The sequence below is a fragment of the Myxine glutinosa genome, chromosome 3, assembly GCF_964187855.1.
Source record: "Myxine glutinosa chromosome 3, kmMyxGlut1.1, whole genome shotgun sequence".
Lineage (NCBI taxonomy): Eukaryota > Metazoa > Chordata > Myxini > Myxiniformes > Myxinidae > Myxine > Myxine glutinosa.
The window spans coordinates 12,930,054-12,954,214 of NC_136263.1; the positions used below are offsets into that span (position 1 = coordinate 12,930,054).

A 24,161-nucleotide genomic window follows, 5' to 3' on the forward strand; every position below is an offset into this window, starting at 1 on the left:
ATCATCTTATCACGATCATTTCACATTATTATCTCTTACATGAGCCTCGATCTTGTACACAAAAAAAACAAACTCTCCATCTCTTTCTCTCTCTATCTCACTCTTTATCTTTCAACTCTCTCTCTCTCTCTCTCTGTCTGTCTGTCTGTCTGTCTCTCTCTCTGTCTGTCTGTCTGTCTCTCTCTCTCTCTCTCGCTGTCTGTCTCTCTCTCTCTCTCTCTCTCTCTCTCTCTCTCTCTCTCTGTCTCTCTCTCTCTCTCTCTCTCTCTCTCTGTCTGTCTGTCTCTCTCTGTCTCTCTGTCTCCCTCTCTCTCTGTCTCTGTCTCTGTCTGTGTCTCTCTCTCTCTCTCTCTCTCTCTCTCTCTCTCTCTCTCTGTCTCTGTCTCTCTCCCCCCACCTCCCCATCTGTCACCCCAATGTCACTCCACCCTGCATGAGCCGAAATCTTTTATAAAATAATTTAATGTCCATGTCCATTCAGCTCATTATTGTAGTTTGAAATTGCATTATTATCTGACACGTATTCCATCCGTGTCTAATTCCTGATTGTCCTTGTCGGAAATTGGCTTCATTTGTGAATAAATCACTTGATGCTGCTTTCCCCTGGTGTTTTAAATGAGTGGTGTGAAACGTATTGCTTGTTTTTCGAAGGAAAACAATCTACCAGGCATTGAACTGTGATTGAATGGAATCGTGGTGAATTTGTCACTTCACTCATTTATGGGCTTTCTCGTATTCTTGGAAAAACAAACCTGCTACTGTTGGGGAAGACAGGTCACACAGTCAGTAGCAAAGGAATCAAAAGACTTGATGCTCGGCCATGTTGTGCTTGAGTGATCATTGTATTTGGGTGTGAGCGAGGGTAACCACCTTGCCTTTTTATCTCCAGGGCAACACAAGATCCGATTTGTTCCCGGGATGATCGGCCCGATTCTAGAGATGACCCTGGTTCCAGAAACAGGCCTCCGCAAACGCACCATTCCCATCTTCTTTGACATGATGCAGTGCGAGTTCCATTACATGCGTGACTTCAAGAAGGTGATCTGGCATCCCCACATGATCTCTGCATCCCCCTCCTCTCTAATGACCTCCTGCATCCCCTCCATGAACTCTGACATCTTTTCCCATGTGCTCTGTTTCTTGCTTTGCCTTTCATTCTGTGCCACTTAATTAGGCACAATTTGCCTTCTATTTGCTCTACCACTGCCTTTCCTGGATTGGTTTCTTTTGTGTTGTCTGGATGCTTGGTGAAAGTATCCTGAAAGTTTATTTGATTATATTTTCATGAGGAAATATCTGACAGCAGATAAGGCATTAGATTCTTTTTAGCGGTGAAGTCGCTTCAATATTTCGCTTTGTCCTTCCTTCCATCCGTCCAAAAATGAAGAAGAAGAACCTTTCAGGCACACCGTGTTTAATTATAAAGGGTTCCAGTGTATAATTCTAGAGGGTTATAAAGGGTAATTCTAATGTGTTCTCAAGGGTAATTCTAATGTGTTCTCAAGGGTAATTCTAATGTGTGAGAGAGACATCATAATATAATGAGACATGGGTAATGAACGTAGAGCAGCAACGAAGGCTGGAAAGGGTGGAAATGCGAATGGTTCGGTGGATGTGCAGAGTATCGTTGAGAGAGAGGAAGACAGATGATGAATTGCGAAAGATGATGGGAATAGAGCCTATGATTGATTCTGTGAAGAGGAACAGGTTGAGATGGTTTGGTCATGTGTTGAGGAAGGATGAAAGTGATTGGTTGAGAAGAGTGATGGAAATGAATGTAGAAGGAAGTAGAAGACGGGGAAGACCGAGAAAGACCTGGCTGAAGATGGTGGAAGAAGAAATGCGGGCAAGGGGGTTAACAAGGAAAGATGCAAAAAATAGGGCAAAATGGAGAAGATTGTCATGGGGACCGCAAGGCTAACCCCCGCTCTAGCAGGGAAAATGGCCTTAAAATGCCTGTTGTTGTTGTTGTTGTAGGGTAATTATAATGTGTTCTAAAGGGTAATTATAATGTGTTCTAAAGGGTAATTATAATGTGTTCTAAAGGGTAATTATAATGTGTTCTAAAGGTTAATTATAATATGTTCTAAAGGGTAATTATACTGGGCTCTAAAGGGTAATTATAATGTGTTCTAAAGGGTAATTATAATGTGTTCTAAAGGGTGATTATAATATGTTCTAAAAGGTAATTATACTGGGCTCTAAAGGGTAATTATAATGTGTTCTAAAGGGTAATTATAATATGTTCTAAAGGGTAATTATACTGGGCTCTAAAGGGTAATTATAATGTGTTCTAAAGGGTAATTATAATGTGTTCTAAAGGGTAATTATAATGTGTTCTAAAGGGTAATTATAATATGTTCTAAAAGGTAATTATACTGGGCTCTAAAGGGTAATTATAATGTGTTCTAAAAGGTAATTATAATATGTTCCAAAGGGTAATTATAATGTGTTCTAAACGGTAATTATAATGTGTTCTAAAGGGTAATTATAATGTGTTCTAAAGGGTAATTATAATGTGTTCTAAAGGGTAATTATAATGTGTTCTAAACGGCAATTATAATGGGCTCTAAAGGGTAATTATAATGGGCTCTAAAGGGTAATTATAATGTGTTCTAAAGGGTAATTATAATGTGTTCCAAAGGGTAATTATAATGTGTTCCAAAGGGTAATTATAATGTGTTCTAAAGGGTAATTATAATGTGTTCTAAAGGGTAATTATAATGTGTTCTAAACGGTAATTATAATGGGTTCTAAAGCGTAATTATAATGTGTTCTAAAGGGTAATTATAATGTGTTCTAAAGGGTAATTATAATGTGTTCTAAAGGGTCATTCTAAATGTTTTTTTAAAGGGTAATTATAATGTGTTCTAAAGGGTAATTATAATGTGTTCTAAAGGGTAATTCTAATGTGTTCTAAACGGTAATTATAATGGGTTCTAAAGCGTAATTATAATGTGTTCTAAAGGGTAATTATAATGTGTTCTAAAGGGTAATTATAATGTGTTCTAAAGGGTCATTCTAAATGTTTTTTTAAAGGGTAATTATAATGTGTTCTACAGGGTAATTATAATGTGTTCTAAAGGGTAATTATAATGTGTTCTAAAGGGTATTTATAATGGGTTCTAAAGGGTAATTATAATGTGTTCTAAAGGGTAATTATAATGTGTTCTAAAGGGTCATTCTAAATGTTTTTTTAAAGGGTAATTATAATGTGTTCTACAGGGTAATTATAATGTGTTCTACAGGGTAATTATAATGTGTTCTAAAGGGTAATTATAATGTGTTCTAAAGGGTAATTATAATGTGTTCTAAAGGGTAATTATAATGTGTTCTAAAGGGTCATTCTAAATGTTTTTTTAAAGGGTAATTATAATGTGTTCTACAGGGTAATTATAATGTGTTCTAAAGGGTAATTATAATGTGTTCTAAAGGGTAATTATAATGTGTTCTAAAGGGTAATTATAATGTGTTCTACAGGGTAATTATAATGTGTTCTAAAGGGTAATTATAATGTGTTCTAAAGGGTAATTATAATGTGTTCTAAAGGGTAATTATAATGTGTTCTAAAGGGTCATTCTAAATGTTTTTTTAAAGGGTAATTATAATGTGTTCTAAAGGGTAATTATAATGTGTTCTAAAGGGTAATTATAATGTGTTCTAAAGGGTAATTATAATGTGTTCTAAAGGGTAATTATAATGTGTTCTAAAGGGTCATTCTAAATGTTTTTTTAAAGGGTAATTATAATGTGTTCTACAGGGTAATTATAATGTGTTCTAAAGGGTAATTATAATGTGTTCTAAAGGGTAATTATAATGGGTTCTAAAGGGTCATTCTAAATGTTTTTTTAAAGGGTAATTATAATGGGTTCTAAAGCGTAATTATAATGTGTTCTAAAGGGTCATTCTAAATGTTTTTTTAAAGGGTAATTATAATGGGTTCTAAAGCGTAATTATAATGTGTTCTAAAGGGTAATTATAATGTGTTCTAAAGGGTAATTATAATGTGTTCTAAAGGGTCATTCTAAATGTTTTTTTAAAGGGTAATTATAATGTGTTCTACAGGGTAATTATAATGTGTTCTAAAGGGTAATTATAATGTGTTCTAAAGGGTAATTATAATGGGTTCTAAAGGGTCATTCTAAATGTTTTTTTAAAGGGTAATTATAATGTGTTCTAAAGGGTAATTATAATGGGTTCTAAAGGGTCATTCTAAATGTTTTTTTAAAGGGTAATTATAATGTGTTCTACAGGGTAATTATAATGTGTTCTAAAGGGTAATTATAATGTGTTCTAAAGGGTAATTATAATGTGTTCTAAAGGGTAATTATAATGTGTTCTAAAGGGTCATTCTAAATGTTTTTTTAAAGGGTAATTATAATGTGTTCTACAGGGTAATTATAATGTGTTCTAAAGGGTAATTATAATGTGTTCTAAAGGGTAATTATAATGTGTTCTAAAGGGTAATTATAATGTGTTCTACAGGGTAATTATAATGTGTTCTAAAGGGTAATTATAATGTGTTCTAAAGGGTAATTATAATGTGTTCTAAAGGGTAATTATAATGTGTTCTAAAGGGTCATTCTAAATGTTTTTTTAAAGGGTAATTATAATGTGTTCTAAAGGGTAATTATAATGTGTTCTAAAGGGTAATTATAATGTGTTCTAAAGGGTAATTATAATGTGTTCTAAAGGGTAATTATAATGTGTTCTAAAGGGTCATTCTAAATGTTTTTTTAAAGGGTAATTATAATGTGTTCTACAGGGTAATTATAATGTGTTCTAAAGGGTAATTATAATGTGTTCTAAAGGGTAATTATAATGGGTTCTAAAGGGTCATTCTAAATGTTTTTTTAAAGGGTAATTATAATGGGTTCTAAAGCGTAATTATAATGTGTTGTAAAGGGTCATTCTAAATGTTTTTTAAAAGGGTAATTATAATGGGTTCTAAAGCGTAATTATAATGTGTTCTAAAGGGTAATTATAATGTGTTCTAAAGGGTAATTATAATGTGTTCTAAAGGGTCATTCTAAATGTTTTTTTAAAGGGTTTCATTCGTTTCTAGGCTTTGCCTATTTCATATTAAAATGCCAAACTTAACCACTTCCTTCGGACACGAGTGGGATTTTTTCATTTTTATTTGAGTACATCTACATGTGGGGTGTCCCAAAAGTGACTGTACACCTCTACATGTTGTCCCAAAAGTGACTGTACACCTCTACAAGTTGTCCCAAAAGTCACTGTGCACCTCTACATGTTGTCCCAAAAGTCACTGTGCACCTCTACATGTTGTCCCAAAAGTGACTGTGCACCTCTACAAGTTGTCCCAAAAGTCACTGTGCACCTCGGCAAATTCCATGTAAACCATGAAAAGCCCAATTGTTAATACGTAGAAATGGCCTATGTGACATTTGATGTGGGTATCACGCAAGCATTACGTCAAAAGAATCTCATCCCTCAAGTGACAATACCATCTTAGAACCGAATCCACTTACTTCTCAAAACAGCTCGCTCACAACAACAAAAAGGACTGCATGTCAACCCTTTTCCTTGTTGTAAGCGATATCTTAACACTGTACGGGAAATAATTTCCATGTTCCGTAAGACTAGTTTAGTTGCGGTCACCCCATGGCCTGGCAGGTCTTCAGTGCTATCAGGTAAGAAAGTTAACGATATTTCGGTTTGCATATTAAGAAACCTGAGGATATTATTTCTTCAGTTGTCGCAGCAGGTAGATGCTCACATAGCAGTACACACAGAGCACTGTAGAAACGTCTGCACCTGCATCCGTACAAAGTACCAACTGTGCATGAACTACAAGAGAAGGGACTACAACACGCATTCTGATTACTGCCAATGGTTTAGGCTTAAACCCTTCAGACAGATTAGACAGCTTGGACCCTTGACCATTTAGAGCTTTTGCCCACTTAGACACTAACTACGATTGGAACATTCCCTTTGGACCTTTAGACCATCAAAAACCTTTTAAGCACAAAAAAACGATTAAATAAAGTGAGGTGGAGGTGGAGAAAAGTTCAGGATGGAGAATCGGGTGGAGCAATGGGGAACTAATGTTTGGAGGAGTTAGGAGTAACGGGAGTGGAGGAAAGATAATTACATCCGCCACCGTAGGTGGATGGAGGTTGTTTTCATCCCTGTCTGTCTGTCGGTGAGCAAGATATCTCAAAAAGTTATCAACGGATTAGACGAAGCTTGGTGAATGGTTTAGGTGTGTGACTAGGACATATTCATCGGATTTTGGTGAAGATCTGTATCCAATATTTTTTTTAATTTTTAAATTAATTCTTCACCATTATTAAATGGTGCCAAAAACGATATATAGCATGTTATTTCAAAAAGTTGTGGATGGTTTATGACGAAACTTGGTGGATGAGATGAGTGGATTACAAAACGTAAACTGTTCAGGATGGCAGAGGTACGTGCTCTACTAAGTGTCGCTCTAATTGTTATTTGGTTCTGGGGAGGTTAAAAATGCATATGTAATATGTATATACTTCAATTCTGCAAGTGTATCCAAATGGAACTGGCCCCACCATCATTACCCTTGCAGAGTGACTTTGCTTCCTTCCAGTTTCCCAAATCCCCCTCACATGCACTAACCAAGTGACAGGGAACAGCAGGCATTGCACATTCGAGCAGATGCTCTAATTATTTTATGGCAAAGACTTAATAATGTGAATATCAAGTGTGCACAGTCTTTGTAAACAGTTATTGTATTATACAAAATAATGAATTTAGAATAATTGCATTACGGTGTCTGAGATTAGATTAGTTGAAAATGTTATATTATGCCCATGAAGGGCTGAACTTGTGTAACGGGGCAGGGGAGAAGGGTTAAAGGGCAGGGGGGTTAGGGGGGGGGGAGCGGTTCGCTCATTTGCAGTGAAAATTCAAGGAGCAGTCATGTGAGATGTTTTAAGAATATAGATGACAAGTATATGTTTTAAGATCTAATGACAAGTAGATTCCAATTGGAATCTTTCTGCATCCAAAGCAGCAATTTACATAGATTTCTTTCACAATTGTAATTATTTGCCAACTCCTACGATTAATTTATACATTTTCTGTTGTAATTTAATCAATGCTGGTAAAGGACACCTTGGCTTTGAAGCAATCCTGTGATGCTGTTCAGTGAAGAGATAAAAGTAGAGTAGGAACCAGAACGAACAGTTCACGCTTTGTATCCCACTGATGGGTTGGATCTGTATCTGGACTTGAACCAAAATCAAATTAGCTTGTTCTTGTGATCCACCCAACTCATCCACCAAGTTTGGTCATAATCCGTCCACCACTTTCGGAATATCATGCGATATATCATTTTAGGCCCAATCACTCAATGGTGAAGAATTACTTTATAAACAAGAATAAGCAAGAACTATGTCGTGCACAATACTTGCGAAATCCCTAAAATAAGTTGCTGGCCTATGATGACCTCAAAAATACTTGGTGATTGAATTTAGTGTCCAGATATGCAAATCCTCTTCAAATTTCAATTTAATTAAATGAAAATTGAGGATTTTAGAAATCTGGCCTATGTTGACCTTTTTGCCTAAGTTGACCCCAAAAATAATTGGTTGAATTCAGTGACCAGATATGCAAATCTTCTTCAGTTTTCAAGTTAATCAGATGAAAATTGAGGATTTTAGAAATTTGACAAAGTTAGTGACCTTTGGTCTATGTTGACCTATTGACCTTTTGACCCTAAAAACAATAGGCTTCTTGCTTATGACCAAGTTTCGTGAAGATCGGTTGAAAATTGTGACCTGTAGGCAACTGACATAACACAGACAGACAGAATAACGCACAAGACCAACCAATATACTTGAAAAATCTTCGATTTTCGCAAGTAATAATAAGTTTCTCAGGGCTTTTCATGTTTACTCTCTGGTGGCGTTGCATTATTTAAGGTGTCAGGTGAAAGCAATACAAATCACATGATTGTAGCATCTCTTCTGTTCCACATAGCAATTTTACGACTAGTGTACTACTACATCTGGAGCGGGCCAAATTGATCCCAATCCTATTTTGGGGTTGGATTGGTGGGACGGGGGAGATTATGTCCAGATTATGTCACAGTTATGATCACTGCTCACGTCCATTCATTAATTCCTCTTTTTTTCCTCACCTATGGAACCAACTTCCACATTTAGGCTATGAGCCAAGGGGGTTGGTCGGTACCATACAGATGGAGTAAGGCTCATTGTGATTTTTAGCAAGATATATGTCCCTAGATATGAAAAAAAAGTGATAGCAGTGTATAACTCTCGGCCATCTCTGTGTTATCACCCGAAATATTATTATACGCCTGCTTCGCTTCGCCAAAAAATGTGATATTTGCTAAAATTGGAATAAATATGTTTTTAAGGACCACAGAGTGCCAATAATTTTCATACTGAATGCCAACTAATATAGTAATAGAAATATAGAACATTTGTGGGGGTTATTTATCAAAATATTGATATAATGACAAAAAATATGTTAAATTTAGTGAAAAAGTGGTCGAAATCGCTTCGAGTTCAGAATTCACATTGTACATTTTTGTCAATATTTCAAAAATGAAAACTCCCAGAGTAACATTTGACCCCTCAAAATCTTCGCAAGGAACCACTGCATTGGAATATATCATTACTTTGTAATATGGTGGTTGTTTGGGGCACATATTTTGGCAAAGTTCAAAATATGTTCAACCATACCCCCTAATTTTGATATTTTGGAACGAAACATAGCTTTTGAACATTTTAGGTTTATTCGTCTACTACTTTTGGTATCTCAGTGTAATTTTTGGTATTAGCTAGTATCCTAAAGTAGGTTTGTAACATCAGCTACATTATATTTCACAATGCATGCAAACTTGCTCCACACTCTAGGTTTATCATGATCTCTCGAACAAATACGATCTCGATCTCGATCTCGGCACTCTGTGGTCCTTAAAAACATATTTATTCCAATTTTAGCAAATATCACATTTTTTGGCAAAGCGAAGCAGGCGTATAATAATATTTCGGGTGATAACACAGAGATGGCCGAGAGTTATACACTGCTATCACTTTTTTTCATATCTAGGGACATATATCTTGCTAAAAATCACAATGAGCCTTACTCCATCTGTATGGTACCGACCGGTCAATTTGGGGGGTCTGGCTCATAGCCTAAGTGAGCTATATTGTACGAACCTGATGGTACCATCATAGGAAATATATATTGGTTGTACAATTGATTACTATTGTTGTTGTACTGTTATTCTTGTGTGATCTTAATACAATACTTGTTTGTTGGTAACAATTGGTGTGGTTTCACCATTGATCTTTGACATACAGAATAACACATCTTTCTGCCGTGACTCCTCTCAGGGCTCAGAGGTACACCGTGACCGGGGTCTGGGACGGAGCTCGTAACAGTATAAAACACATGAACACTGCTAGGATTTCAAGAAATGAAGTCGGTATTTCAAAAAAAGTGGATCTGAGGTGAATTAATGGGGATAGAAAAGATCAAGGTTTTGGATGGGGGAAGATAAGAAATGGTGGTGAACAGCTGTTTTAAAGACCTTGAGGGAGGATTGGGATTGAAGAGAGTGAGGGAGTTTGTTCCAGAGGCGAGGAAAAAAAGAGGAATTAATGAGTGGAGGTGAGGAATATTTGGGGGACAGAGCACAGACAGTGCTGGGGGAGCTAGGCCGGAGAGGAGTCGGTAGAAGACAGAAAGACCACCAACCTGCCTGCGGGTGAGTGAGTGAAAGTTGAGAGGGGGGACACCAACAGCAGAGTTGAAGACTTGGACAAACAAAGGTTGTGGGGGGGAATGGGGGCAGGAAAGGATGCACGGGGCAGACAAGATTGATACAGAAGGAAACTCTCAAGAGGTAAAAATGAAAATTTGGAGGAAGGAGGGCAGCGGGTCAATGAGGGTAGGAAAGATCATGGTTTCGGATTGGGGATGATCTGAGATGGTGGTGAACAGCTGTCTTGAAGAGACCTGGAAGGAAGAGTGAGATTGAAGAGAATTAGGCTATGAGCCAGACCCCCCAAATTGACCGGTCGGTACCATACAGATGGAGTAAGGCTCATTGTGATTTTTAGCAAGATATATGTCCCTAGATATGAAAAAAAAGTGATAGCAGTGTATAACTCTCGGCCATCTCTGTGTTATCACTCGAAATATTATTATACGCCTGCTTCGCTTCGCCAAAAAATGTGATATTTGCTAAAATTGGAATAAATATGTTTTTAAGGACCACAGAGTGCCGAGATCGAGATCGAGATCGTATTTGTTCGAGAGATCATGATAAACCTAGAGTGTGGAGCAAGTTTGCATGCATTGTGAAATATAATGTAGCTGATGTTACAAACCTACTTTAGGATACTAGCTAATACCAAAAATTACACTGAGATACCAAAAGTAGTAGACGAATAAACCTAAAATGTTCAAAAGCTATGTTTCGTTCCAAAATATCAAAATTAGGGGGTATGGTTGAACATATTTTGAACTTTGCCAAAATATGTGCCCCAAACAACCACCATATTACAAAGTAATGATATATTCCAATGCAGTGGTTCCTTGCGAAGATTTTGAGGGGTCAAATGTTACTCTGGGAGTTTTCATTTTTGAAATATTGACAAAAATGTACAATGTGAATTCTGAACTCGAAGCGATTTCGACCACTTTTTCACTAAATTTAACATATTTTTTGTCATTATATCAATATTTTGATAAATAACCCCCACAAATGTTCTATATTTCTATTACTATATTAGTTGGCATCCAGTATGCAAATTATTGGCACTCTGTGGTCCTTAAAAACATATTTATTCCAATTTTAGCAAATATCACATTTTTTGGCGAAGCGAAGCAGGCGTATAATAATATTTCGGGTGATAACACAGAGATGGCCGAGAGTTATACACTGCTATCACTTTTTTTTCATATCTAGGGACATATATCTTGCTAAAAATCACAATGAGCCTTACTCCATCTGTATGGTACCGACCAACCCCCTTGGCTCATAGCCTAACTGTGCTCCAAGTGAGCGAAAAGAAGAACATTCCCCAATGTCTCTATTCTGGCATCAAGCCAAAGTCGATCCACTCCAGCGATCGTCAGAACGATGTCTAATCGAGATCAGAATCCCGTTCGGATGACAGTCACAGTCACCGCTGCCCAAGCTGCGCAAAGGCGCCCTCAAGGCGACCGGGAAATCACACCCTCGGGTATGGACGTTCCACGGCTCCCAACTCGGCGAACCACAGATTTCCCACTCAAAAGCCAGGTTGCACACACACACCAGATTACGTCTGAATGCTGTGAAAATGGTTGAAGCGAAGGGAAAAACCTTGAGCGATGCGCAAAGCGCGCGAGTCAAAATGGCCGACAGCCCGTTTTCGAGGCGTAACGGCACTACGATGATTCTCCTCGGAATCAACCGCAAAACCTGACACGCAGGTTGATCTGTCACAGCGATAACAACTCTGTCACAGGAATCTCTTTCCTGGGAAACCCGAAAGTTCACTCGTGACTCTCGTTCGCCAATCCTTCGCTCCAGACCTCGAAGCAGCTAGGCTTCTTGTCCGACTCGCTCACTCTGCCTTCTCCTCCTCCTCTTCCTCTTCGTCATCGTCCGGTTACGGTTTCATTTAAAACATTAACTTTTTTACCTTTTGAAAATAGTAATCTCTACTTCCCCCAAACGACAACAATAATAGTACATGGAATCAAAAATGTTTACAGTGGATGAAAATACAACAACGGAAGTGACGAATCCGTAACAATACCTCACCCCCCCCCCCTCCCACCCCCGTTCCCATGCCTCCCCCCCCCAAGCCCTCTCCCTCCCACAGATCTCCCGATGTCCCTGTTCTCTACTGTTGTACTTGTGTACTTCCTCTCTCTCTCTCCATCCTGTCTCCCGCTACCTTTATTATACGTTTTATGTGTCAGTTTGTCTTTTTGTGATTAATGTTAGCTCTTCCGCAAGCCTCGACTATGTTAAGAAAAATCTTTCATGATCCGGTCATGGAATAACCATGCATCCTATCCTAGCCTGAAAGGTAAAATCCATGGTCTTACAAACATACTTGCTCTTGGTTTCTGTTGAGCAGGGCCTCCTTATCGAAAAAGGTTGAAATCCAAATATTACAACGAGGATAAACACATGCACATCGGCTGAAAGAGCAAAGTACATCATCATACAAAGCTAGCCAAAGCAATGCATCCCTAACTTGGCCCGAAGACCAAAATGAACGATCACAGACGAAATGCCGGTTCTGCCACAAGGAATCATTAGCAAGACAAAAATGGTTCATATAACTCATTTTCTTTCTTTTTTCCAACAGCACTTAAACCTGAAGGACATTATATGAATGCAATGGCAATTAAATCACAAAAACGCTTTTTTTCTGGCAACGATTGAGAAACCAAGGTACAAATAGAAAGGTAAAGTTAGAAAGCGAGGAAACAGGAGAAACAAGATCAATTGCAGCAGAAATAGATGTATTTAACGTGTCGACATATAATAAGCAGAATGAGTGGATTAATCATTGGAAAAAGTGGAGAAACAAGGTTAGGGAGGTTTGGGGGAGCAGATGGCATGAAAAAGGGAAGGGTCGAATAATGCAGGGTGTCCCAAAAGTCACTGTGCAATCGGACATACAAACAAAATGATTACGAATTATTTAAAGAAATAAATTTTACCTTGACATTAAGTGTTCAAAATGGTGTCCACGTGAAATTGGTGATGACTTCCTGGAGTTCTTGAAGACTGTGGAGATTATCTTTATAAACGGTGCCTTTCATTGCTCCCCAGGTATAAAAGTTCAGAGGTGAAATGTCGGGGGATCTCGGTGGCGAAATGTCCTATAAAATGAATCTGTTTGCAAAGCATCATGGAGGCATGAACACTGTCCTGTTGGAAATAGGCAGCATGCTAATTTCATGTTCATTCCGACTTGATCATCTGGTGGGCCAATTATTGGAATATATTGAAAATATTTTTAAATCAAAGAATATTGGGCGAATTATCCACTTAAGTGGTATGGTGCACCACGCACCAACATTCACATAATGTAACGGTTTCTCTGATTTTCCGCTGACCCAACATGGCTGGTTTGGCTTTTACATAGGCTGCAGATAAATGGAACCTAGCCTTAGCCTGGTGTTGGCTCAGCGGTTAGGGTGCCGGCTTGGGATCCTAGGATCCTGGGTTCCAAATCCCGGTCAAACGCTGAAATAACGCCAGGGGGGTTGACTCAGCCTGTCATCCTTCCGAGGTTCGCAAATTGAGTACCAGTTCACCGGTAATTCCCTGTGTGTCGCAAGAGGCGACCAACAGGGTTGGCGCCAGGAAGGGAATCCGGCCGTAAAACATTGCTTCAAAAAAGGGGACCACGGTGCCCGAAAAAAGGCCAACCCCTGCTCTGCGGGGAAAAATGGCCTCTAAAGGTGGTTCTAAAGGTGGTTCGTCATCTGAGAACAAGAACGGGCACTCAGTAGAGCACATACCTCTGCGAGGCCAAACAGTTTGTTTTCTGTCCCACTGATAGGCCGGATCTGGATTCGGACCTGAACTAAAATCTAATCGGCTTGTTCTTGTCACCAAACCAACTCGTCCACCAAGTTTATTCATAACTCGTCCATAACTTTTTAAAATATCATGTTATATATCGTTTTTCATCCAAACTCTCAATGGTGAAGAATCACTTAAGACTTAAATAATTCTCGTATCCGACTCCATATTCAGATCTTCACCAAAATCGAATCGATTCGTCCTTGTCACACACCCAATCGATCCACCAAGTTTCGTCCAAATCAGTCCATAACCTTTGGAGATATCCTGTTATATATCGGTTTTAGCCCAATCACTTAATGGTGAAGAATCACTTAATAATTACATAATTCTCGCATCCGAATCCATATTCAGATCTCATCAAAGTTGAACCAATTATTCCTTGTCGCACACCCAATCGATCCACCAAGTTTCGTCCAAATCTATCCATACCTTTTTGAGATATCCTGTTATATATCGGTTTTAGCCCAATCACTTAATGGTGAAGAATCACTTAATAATTACATAATTCTCGCATCCGAATCCATATTCAGATCTCATCAAAGTTGAACCAATTATTCCTTGTCGCACACCCAATCGATCCACCAAGTTTCGTCCAAATCTATCCATACCTTTTTTAGATATCCTGTTATATATCGGTTTTAGCCCAATCACTTAATGGTGAAGAATCACTTAATAATTACATAATTCTCGCATCCGAATCCATATCCAGATCTCACCAAAATTGAACCAATTATTCCTTGTCACACACCCAATCGATCCACCAAGTTTCGTCCAAATCAGTCCATAACTTTTTGAGATATCCTGCTACATGTCGTTTTTGGCCCTATCTCCCAATGATGAAGAATCGCTTAAAAAACTCTACTAGCCGGATCCAGATCTTCACCAAAGTCTAATCATTTCGTTCTTGTCACATACGCTACCTCTCTGTCAAATTTCGTCCGAATCCGTATTGATAAAATCCTCAATTTCAAGCACGATACTTGCAAAATCCCGAAAATACGTTGTTGGCCTATGATGACCTCAAAAATAATTGGTGGTAGAAATCAGTGTCCAGATATGCAAATCCTCTTAAAATTTCAAGCAAATCAGATGATTTGACAAAGTTGACAAAATTTTAACAAAATTTGACAAAGCTGTTGCCCTTTGGTCTATGTTGACCTTTTACCCCCAAAAGTTAAAAGAAGGACATTTTAACCCCAAAATCAATAGGCTTCTTGCTGATGACCAACTCTACCATTTGGTGAAGTTTCGTGAAGATCGGTTGAAAATTTGTGACTTGTAGGCGACTGACAGACAGACAAACAGACAGACAAATAACGCACAAGACCAACCAATATACTTGAAAAATCTTCGATTTTCGCAATTACCAAACAAACAGACAGACAGGGGTGAAAACATAACCTCCATCCACATTCGGTGGTGGAGGTAAAAAGGTGACTTCCATAAGATCACCTCCATCAGCAGTGATAAAGCCTCTAAAGTTTAAGGGGTCAAAATAGTGTTAAGGTCTAAGGGGTCTAAAGGGACTTAAGATGTGTAAATATCTAAAGGGTGAAGGGATCTAAGGGTATATAAAGGTGTCTAAAGTGTTGACAGTGTCTTAAAGGTAAAAGGGGTCTTAATGGTCATACAGATAGTGGGTGTAAAGGGGTCCTATAGGGTCTAAAACATCTTAGGGATATTTGGGGTGTCTTTATGATCCTTAGGAGTCTTATGGGTCCTCAAGGTTGTTTGGGACTTGTGTATGACGAAATTTGATGGGTTGTTCATCGATCCCTGTTCGACCCTTGTTCATCGATCTTTGGATTATTATGGATCCTTTGGGTCCTCGGGATATTTTGGGTCTTTTGGGTCCTCGGGGTATTTTGGGTCTTCGGGGTCTTTTGGGAGTATTTTGGATCCTCTGGGTCTTTGCAGTCTTTGGTCCTCAGAGTATTTTGGGTCGTCTGGTTATTTTGAGTCCTTTGGGTCTTTTGGGTCCTCCTGGTATTTTTGTTCTTTGGGGTTATTTGGGTATTTTGTGTCCTTGGGGTCATTTGGATCCTCGGATTTTTTTTGATCCTTTGTGTGTCGGGGTTGTTTGTGTGTTTTGGGTCCTCGGGGTCTTTTTGGTCCTTTGGGTCCTCGGGGTCGTTTACGTCGTTTTGGTCCTTGGGGTCTTTTTGGTCCTCTGGGTTGTTTGGGTTAAGTATTTCAGGTTACAATTATGGGTAGTGTCGGGTCAGCTTCCCAACCAATGGGTGAAGAGTGGACATACATACAAACACTTGCTCCATTATATATATATGAGTAGATGACCCACCATGGATAGGCTGTAAGTGTCGACGAAGAGTGTATTTTCTTGGAAGAAGAAAAACTTTGGGAAATGGCGGATTGTCATGATAAAGCAATGCCCATCACTACCAGCCTCTAACAGAACTAGGCTCACCCTTTATGTAGGAATGGTACTAAAGTAAAACTGGATGCATTTACCATCTTGTATGTAATTGGTGGCACCACGTCTCCACTGTTGTTGAGGCCAGAGACAGCATATCCCACTATTACGAGTTGTTGCCAGGTTGCTACTACTAATATTATAATGGCCTCAATTAGTCCCACCACCTTGCGAGGTTTGTCCACCTTGTTATGAGGTGTACTGTCCACACCCCTCCGTACTCGTACCTCTTTCTTGTCCCTGTTCTTCACTTCATTTTTTGGCTGCCACTTTTCCTGCCAATTGCATCCATATCAAAGGCCTGCTTGACCTTCTCCAATCCATATCAAAGGCCTGCTTGACCTTCTCCCATCCATATCAAAGGCCTCCTACCTCCTGGACGGACACACCTCCCAATTAACCAATGTCGATCCAGTGCCTTCTCCATAATGCCCTTTACCTATGCCGAACACCTGATCACATTCATTTCCCTGTGAATAAAGGTATTCCCACCAGTTTTCTCGACAGCTCAATCTCAAATCTCTGCTGCAATCTCTCCTCTTCCTTTCTCAAGGCGCAGACCATAGTGTTCCATGCAGAAGGATCTTATCGCAACATTTAAATCTTCACACTTAGAAACCACCTCAGAAACAGTCCTCCCTTTACTCCTCCCTTTGCTCCAACATTCCCTCTCTTTCTCAAATGCACACACACTCACACTCACACCATCACAATTTATAGCTGTCTCCAACAAGGCCCTGCTCCTTCCTCCAAAGTAGAACCTAGATTCTTTAATTTTCCACCTACTTTAACTCTCTGCCTGCCCTATCCCAAATATGTACATCTTCTCTTCTCTCCCTGTTGCTCACTATTCTGCTTTTCCAACATTTTTCCTCAGTTCCCCACTCCCAAACTTTCCCACAATGCCACCATTGCTTCCTTCTTCTTCTTCATTTGTTAGGGCAGTAACACCAGGATGACAGTTAATAGCTGGGTCAGGCCAGATAGTTTAATGGTGAGTGTGCATACCTCTCAGCCATCCTGTCAGACCATCACTGCTTCCTAAAACCCCTACACAGAATATGACATCACCAAATTACCTGCAATCAACATTTCCTTATGTAACCCTCATTTTACTCCTCCACTAAGTAACATCCACAACAATCACAAACAGAAAAGGGACTAATAGCTGACCATTAATGCAAACTTAAGTTTAATTCAAACGACTTTGAGAAATAATTCCTGTTTATCTCCGCCAACAAAGGTGGGCGTAGGTTATGTTTCACCGCATCTTTCTGTCTTTCTGTGAACAGGATGTCTCAAAAAGTTTTGGTGAAGATCCGAATCTGGATCCAGATACGAGAATCTTCACCTTTGTGAGTGATTTGGCCAACAATCATAGAGAGCATGATATTTCGAAAAGTTATGGACGAATTTTGACAAAACTTGGGGTATGAGTTGGTTATGGGACAAGAACAAGCCAATTAGATTATGGTTCAGGTCGGAATCCAGATCCGGCATATCAGTGTATACAAAACATAAATTGTTCAGCCTGGTGGAGGTGTGCTCTCTACCGAGTGTCGTTGTGGTTGTTACTGATATATGGGGCCCCTCATACTTCCCCTCAACATTCCAGCCTTTCATATATCAGGTTCTTGTGGTCAAATGCTGTCTTTGGTTTTCACCAAACATGTCTTCTGGTACTGTGGCCAAATAGCTCTTCCTTTGACTCATCTGTCCAGGGCACATTGTTCCAGAAGTGCTGGTCTTTGGCTGGGTGTTCATTGGCAAACTTTAGTCTTGCCCTGATGTTCTTTCTGGACAGCAAAGGTTTCCTCCTGGCACACCTCCCATGTAGATCAAATTTGTGCACCCTCTTTCTAATGGTAGACTCGTGCACTTTGACATCAACAGTGGCAAGAGATACCTGTAGGTCCCGTGATGACATTCTGGGGTTCTTCGAGACTTCTTTCAGCATCTTGCGGTCTGCTCTCGGGCTGAACTTGCTGGGGCGGCCTGGCCTGAACAAGTTGGCAGTTGTTTGGAATCTTCTCCACTTGTAGATGACCTTCCGGACAGTCGAATGATTGATTTCAAATTGTTTGGAGATCTTTTTAAATCCCTTCCCAGACTCGTAGGCATCTTTAACCTTCTTTCTGAAGGCCTCAGAGAGCTCTTTTGATCTAGGCATGGTGACGCCGCACACTTCAACAACAAAGAGCAAACCAAACTAAATGTCTGAGGTTTAAATAAGACAGGTTCCTCCAAGATCTTCTCTGACGATGTTCTAATCATTTGCACCTGAGCTGGTGCACCTGATTCTAATTTTACGTATTTGAAGTAGTGATAAATGTAGGGGTGTACTTACTTTTTCCACATGCGAAATTTGCATTTATGTTTATTTAAATTATACAATGGACGACAAAATGTAAATGTTTCATGATATTTGTTATATTGTATCACCTTTATCTATCAATATTGTTGAAATGAAGATCAAATAGCTGTATGTTGAAATATGTTGAAAAAGTCAAAACTTTACATGGGGTGTACTTACTTTTTCACGTGACTGTATATAGGAACACCTTCATATGCGTTCTCCAAATCCACAAATCTACAATCCAGCAATACAATTCCTTCCAAATTTTTTTTCCCACACTCTCCACTTAATGAAGATAGCATCCGCTGTTCCCCTGCAAGGCAATAACCCAAACTACCTCCAATCAATCCCACCAACTCTCTCATCCTATCATTCACCATCTTTTTAAATATTTCATCTCATACATCTAATACATACATCATCTTGATACTTCCTGCAAATCCCACACTCGATCAAATTCCCTTTTCCTTATATAAAGCTACTTAGGGATTCATTTGCCAATCCTTTGGTATCCTTTATGCTCCGATATCAACAACTACCAAAACCAATCCACAATCCCTGCATAATCTCCACTAAAGCCCTTTATGCTCGACAAGCTTTGGTTTTCCCTTGGAGCTGCCACTGCCCCAACCTAATACCTTTTACCATCCTGCTGTCGGTTACTTTTTCCTTCAAGGCCTTTTGAATCTGTCTCATCGTCTCCAAAGTTCTGCCACCACACCTCTTCTATTTTGATCCTCCCTCCCTTAGTTTTATTACACATCTTAGCTGCTGTCTCTAACAAAGCCTCCTTCATGTCCCTGCATTTCTCCTGTCAATCCTCTTCTGTAGCTTATGGACAGGATCTGCATACAGTAAATCAGGATCTCGCTAAGCTCGTCCACTCAGACGATCCGTTAGAACTTTATCCACCCTGATTTCCCATTCATCGATATCTGTTCCATTCTACAACTTCGTCATGATTTATTTTGCAACATATAATGTTCAATCACAGGCCCCAAAGAAGTCAGTGTTCATCAGACCAAGCATGACCATCGTAGGTGTTCAAGTGGAACATTCTGGAAATATTCTGAAAAACATTTTCGATTTCTCTAAAGGAGTCATTGAGCTTCTCATCAATACTTCTCTCAAGGTTTGAAGCATGCCTAGTAGTTCTGAGGAATGCGTAAACCAGCAGTAAAAATGTCGACGGGTAGGATTCACTTTCGATATGGCCTTCGAGAGTGAATCAGTAAATGTCATCGGCACTGATTTGAATCATTCCCACTTGGTTGAGTCATCGTCAAAGAAATATATTGTTTCTATGGCTTCCTGGGGTGTGGAGGGGAGCTAAATCCCAGTCGGTGTCATTTCTGCTTTGCATCACAGCCAAAACCAATATGCTGCTGGTAAAATAGCTCAACATGTGCACTTCATATGCATCATGGAAGTAGTACAAACACAGTATTTGAAATGTGCCTCGATTTTACTGTTCAAATGTCATGGTGAACTCATTCAAATCTACTGATCTGGAGAAACTTGCTTAATCCAGAGGGAAGATTCAGCATCTGATGCGCACGGACGAGCACATGTGTGCATCTCCACTTTAACCAATCTTGACTGGCGCATTGTATCATCAGGGTTTCACTCTAATCGGCTCCATGCCTCGAGAAGATGGATATATCTGTATCGCCTCCATTTGAATAAAAAGAATGAACCACCTTTCGAGGCCATTTTCCCCCGCAGAGCGGGTGTTGGCCTTTTTTGGGGCACCGTGGTCCCCTTTTTGAAGCAATGTTTTGCGGCCGGATGTATCTTCCTGCCGCCAACCCTGTTAGTCGCGTCTTGCGACACACAGGGAATTACCAGTGAACTGGTACTCAATTTGCCGACCTCGGAAGGATGACAGGCTGAGTCAACCCCCCTGGCATTAATTCGGCGATCGACCGGGATTCGAACCCAGTATCCTAGGATCCCGAGCCGGCACCCTAACTGCTAAGCAACACCAGGCTACATTTGAATGTTGGGGGAAAAAAAAGAAATAAAACAAAGGACCAGCACGAAAATAATCAGGCAATGATTTAAACGTGTTTCGGGATTCTAATAAAACATTGGTCATGTTTAACATTGGAGCCAATTCCTCTTCTCTCATTATTATTATTATTTTTTTATTACTTAATCATGTTGTTATGTGTGATTAATTATGCTCCTGTAAGGCACAGATTCATTTTGACGTCTCATCATAATTCATTTCCTTTGTTCCTTCCATTTTGGCGAAAGGAAACCGACTTACAATCCTGTGGGTTGGCGTGTGCAGTGCGTGAAGTGCATTGTGATTACACATGAGAATCGATGCGACATGGCCGTTGAATGTTCGACCAGACCGGATCAAAGTTCTGGGTCAAATGTTAAAATGGACTGGAGGGTCCAAGATGGGTGGAAGGGACTGATTCCATTGCGATGAACATCCATCATATGGTCAGGAATTTAGAGATCAAGGGGACTGGAACAAATCAAAAATCACGATTCGTAGAAGAAAGAGAGCTCAAATCCATTGTTTATGTTGCCTGTCGACACACACCGACACGAGTCATTTCTGAGATGCTCGTGTTGTCATTTCCTCAGAACTAGGCTCCCATAATGTTATAAGATCATGCTTTCAAGGGAGATAAGCATTTGTCATGTAAATATTCTGCTCACAGAGAAACCCTTTCATACATTACACGTATCATACCAAATAACTATTATATTGCTGGTTGCTTCTCCCTTCAAGGCTTTTAGGCCACAAATTCCACTCTCGTAAGCAGAGCAAATGGAACAAATCACAACACGCCATACGGCATTCATCATTTCCTTATTTGCACCATCTCTCTCAAACCTTTCCAAAACCTGAACACTAACAGGTGGAAGCAGGTGCAGTGCAGTGTAAAAGTCTGAGTGCCAAGCTTTCCCAAATCACGCTTTCAAACACAAATTTCTCAGAGTATTGAAGATATGTATCCATGTTCTTTAATTGATTGTAGTTAGTACTGACTGACAATTAACATAATAAATGAAGGGTGGGTACATTTGAAAGAAAGGTAAAATGTGTGTGAGCAGTCTGACTCTGCTCTGGAGTGCGTTCCAACACTGTTGGGAAAACATGGACTCAACCATCATCCATAAACTCATTAAATCAATCCCAAATGAGTTGAGGCAGTCCTCAAGTCAACAGTGGGTCACATTGTCCATTGATTAATTATACGTAAAGATGGATTTGATTTTTCCCATTACAATAAGTGTTGATGTATCCTTAAGTGTTCATGGAATACCTTGAAACTTAGTCCTGTTGGTTTCATTAATTGTTTTTCCTGTCCGTCAACACAGATAGATACTAGACTTCACAAGCAAGACCAGTTCCTTCATTTTACATCCTTAAATTATGTTTCCCTTAATGATTTAGCAATTCCTGACACTGCTGACTAAAGTTTATTGTATTTACAATTCATCATTGCAAGGTCGTAGTTCGATTAATTAGATTATTTAGCAAAATTGTTTTCATGCCTAAACCTTACTCTTGGAAGATGGATGATCCTACTCACAGCGCAGGCACATTGCTCTGCAGAGGTTGGTGAGGCGACGCAATCCAGGATGGGTTGCCAATCTGACACAGCAAACTAAACTGGCTTCCTCTCAGAAAGCTGGTACAACAGGCTGAATCAAACTAACTGCCGTTATTTTGTAAGGGTGTGTGTGTGTCTCCTCCATAAGTCCAAAATCATGAAACCTAGCGGCTCCAAACTCTCTGTCTCTCTCTCTCTCTCTCTCTCTCTCTCTGTCTCTCTCTCTCTCTGTCTCTGTCTCTCTCTCTCTCTCTCTCTCTCTCTCTCTCTCTCTCTCTCTCTCTCCCTCTCCCTCTCCCTCTCCCTCTCCCTCTCCCTCTCCCTCTCCCTCTCCCTCCCCCTCTCCCTCTCCCTCTCTTTCTTTCTCTCTTCTCCACCCCACTCTGTCTCTCCCACCCCTAGCTCTCTTTGTCCCCTACCCCTTTTCCCCTCACCCTCCCTTGTCTCCTCCCTCCACTCCCCGCCCATCCTCCCCTCTCTGCCTGCAATCCCCTCCTCTCCCCCTCTCCTACCCCACTCTTTCTCCCCTCCTACCTTCCCCACCATTCCCTTCCCTCCCCGCCTACATTCTCCTCCTCCTCTCTCCCCCATTCTCTCTCTCCCCCATTCTCTCTCTCCCCCATTTTTTCTCTTCCCCCTTTTTTTATATTCCCATCACAAAGTGACTCTGCTTGCCCAGCAACGCCAAGTACCTTTGTTAGTATATACGAGGTCTGATCAAAAAGTTTGGTCAATGTTAGAATAAAATCATTTTATTAGCTATTAAAGACATATCATTAATTCCCTTCAAAGTACTCCACTCCCACACATACACACTTGTTCCACCGTTCCTGCCACTGCCAGAAACATTTATGGAAGTCTTCTTTGGTAATCACCTTCATAAGGTCTGTCGTGTCAAATCGCTTCCCTTTCATCGTTTGTTTCAATTTGGGGAACAGCCAGAAGTCACACGGTGCCAATTCGGGCGAATAATGTGGATGCGGGATGACAGGAATGTTTTTTGCCACCAAAATTTTTGAATAGAGAGCGCCGTGGAGGCGCTCATGATGGAGGAGCCAACCGCTCTTCCACTTTTCTGGTCTTCTCAGTCTGGCTGCCTCTCGCAAACGTTTCTTAACTTCTACATACAAAGAAGCATTGAAGGTAACACCTTCGGGAAGAAATTTCTGCATGAGCCATTCCTTCCAATTTGAAGAACGCAATCAGCGTGACCTTCACTTACGATTTCGACTGTCGCGCCTTTTTCAGTCTCAGAGATGCAGGTGTCTTCCAATGGGAGCTCTGTGCTTTCGTTTCTGGGTCACACCCGTAAACCCACAACTCATCACCTCGGGTAAGAATATATCCGAAACACATCGATCAAACAAGTTGGATGAAAGGAAGACACAATTTTCTTTTTGTTGATGGATGTCGGCTTCTTTCCTCATCTTCCAGTGACTCATTTCCTTCCCGAAACCTATGAAACCACTTGAAAACAGTCTTCTTGGTCAAAGCTTTTTCTTGTCGATCTTTGTGTGTAGATTGTTACCAGCATTTTGTGTTTCTGTACCTGTCTTGCCGAGTTTAAACCAAAATTTCATTGTTGCACGTTGCTCACACGTCGACATTTTCTACAAAAGCTTCAGACGCCACAAAAACGTGCTCGCAAAAAGTAATACTACATCGCACTGGCATGTAGTACTAATGTTGTTTGTTGAGTGCTGGCAAGTAAGAGTGAGACAAAATTAGCACCAGCCACTGACCTCAACAACCTTAACACATTCATGAGTAGAGGCACCATTCACCGAACTTTTGTCTGCGTTGTCCTGTCTTTTCCTATTTATTATTATTATTATTTTTTGTATACAGGATCGAGGCTCGTGAAAGAGCTAACATTTATCACACAAAAAAAATCAAACAGGCATGCAAAACATATAATAAGGGTAGCGTTAGACAAGATGGGGAGAGAGGGGGAAGAACAACCACAACATTTAAGAGCAGGGACATCGGGAGATCTGTGAGAGGGAGAGGGCTTGGGAGGAGGCATGTGAAGAGGGTGGGGGAGGGGGTGGGCGAAGTATAAAACACAAGGACACTGCAAGGACTTCCAGGAAAGAAGTTGGTATTTCAAAAAAGTGGATCTGGGGTGAAATTAGCAGAGGTAGAAATTAGCATCAAGGTTTTGGATGAGGGAAGATAAGAGATGGTGGTGAACAGCTGTTTTAAAGA

General features: G+C 40.0%; 1 protein-coding gene across 1 annotated transcript in view; it reads left to right on the forward strand.

Moving 5' to 3' along the window:
• Positions 1 to 24,161, forward strand: part of LOC137423806 (dedicator of cytokinesis protein 1) — a 968,048-nt gene that overhangs the window by 525,712 nt on the left and 418,175 nt on the right. The window contains exon 33 of the mRNA XM_078773719.1: positions 890 to 1,038. Within this exon, the coding sequence (XP_078629845.1) occupies positions 890 to 1,038 (149 nt within the window). The remainder of the gene's footprint in view (positions 1 to 889; positions 1,039 to 24,161) is intronic.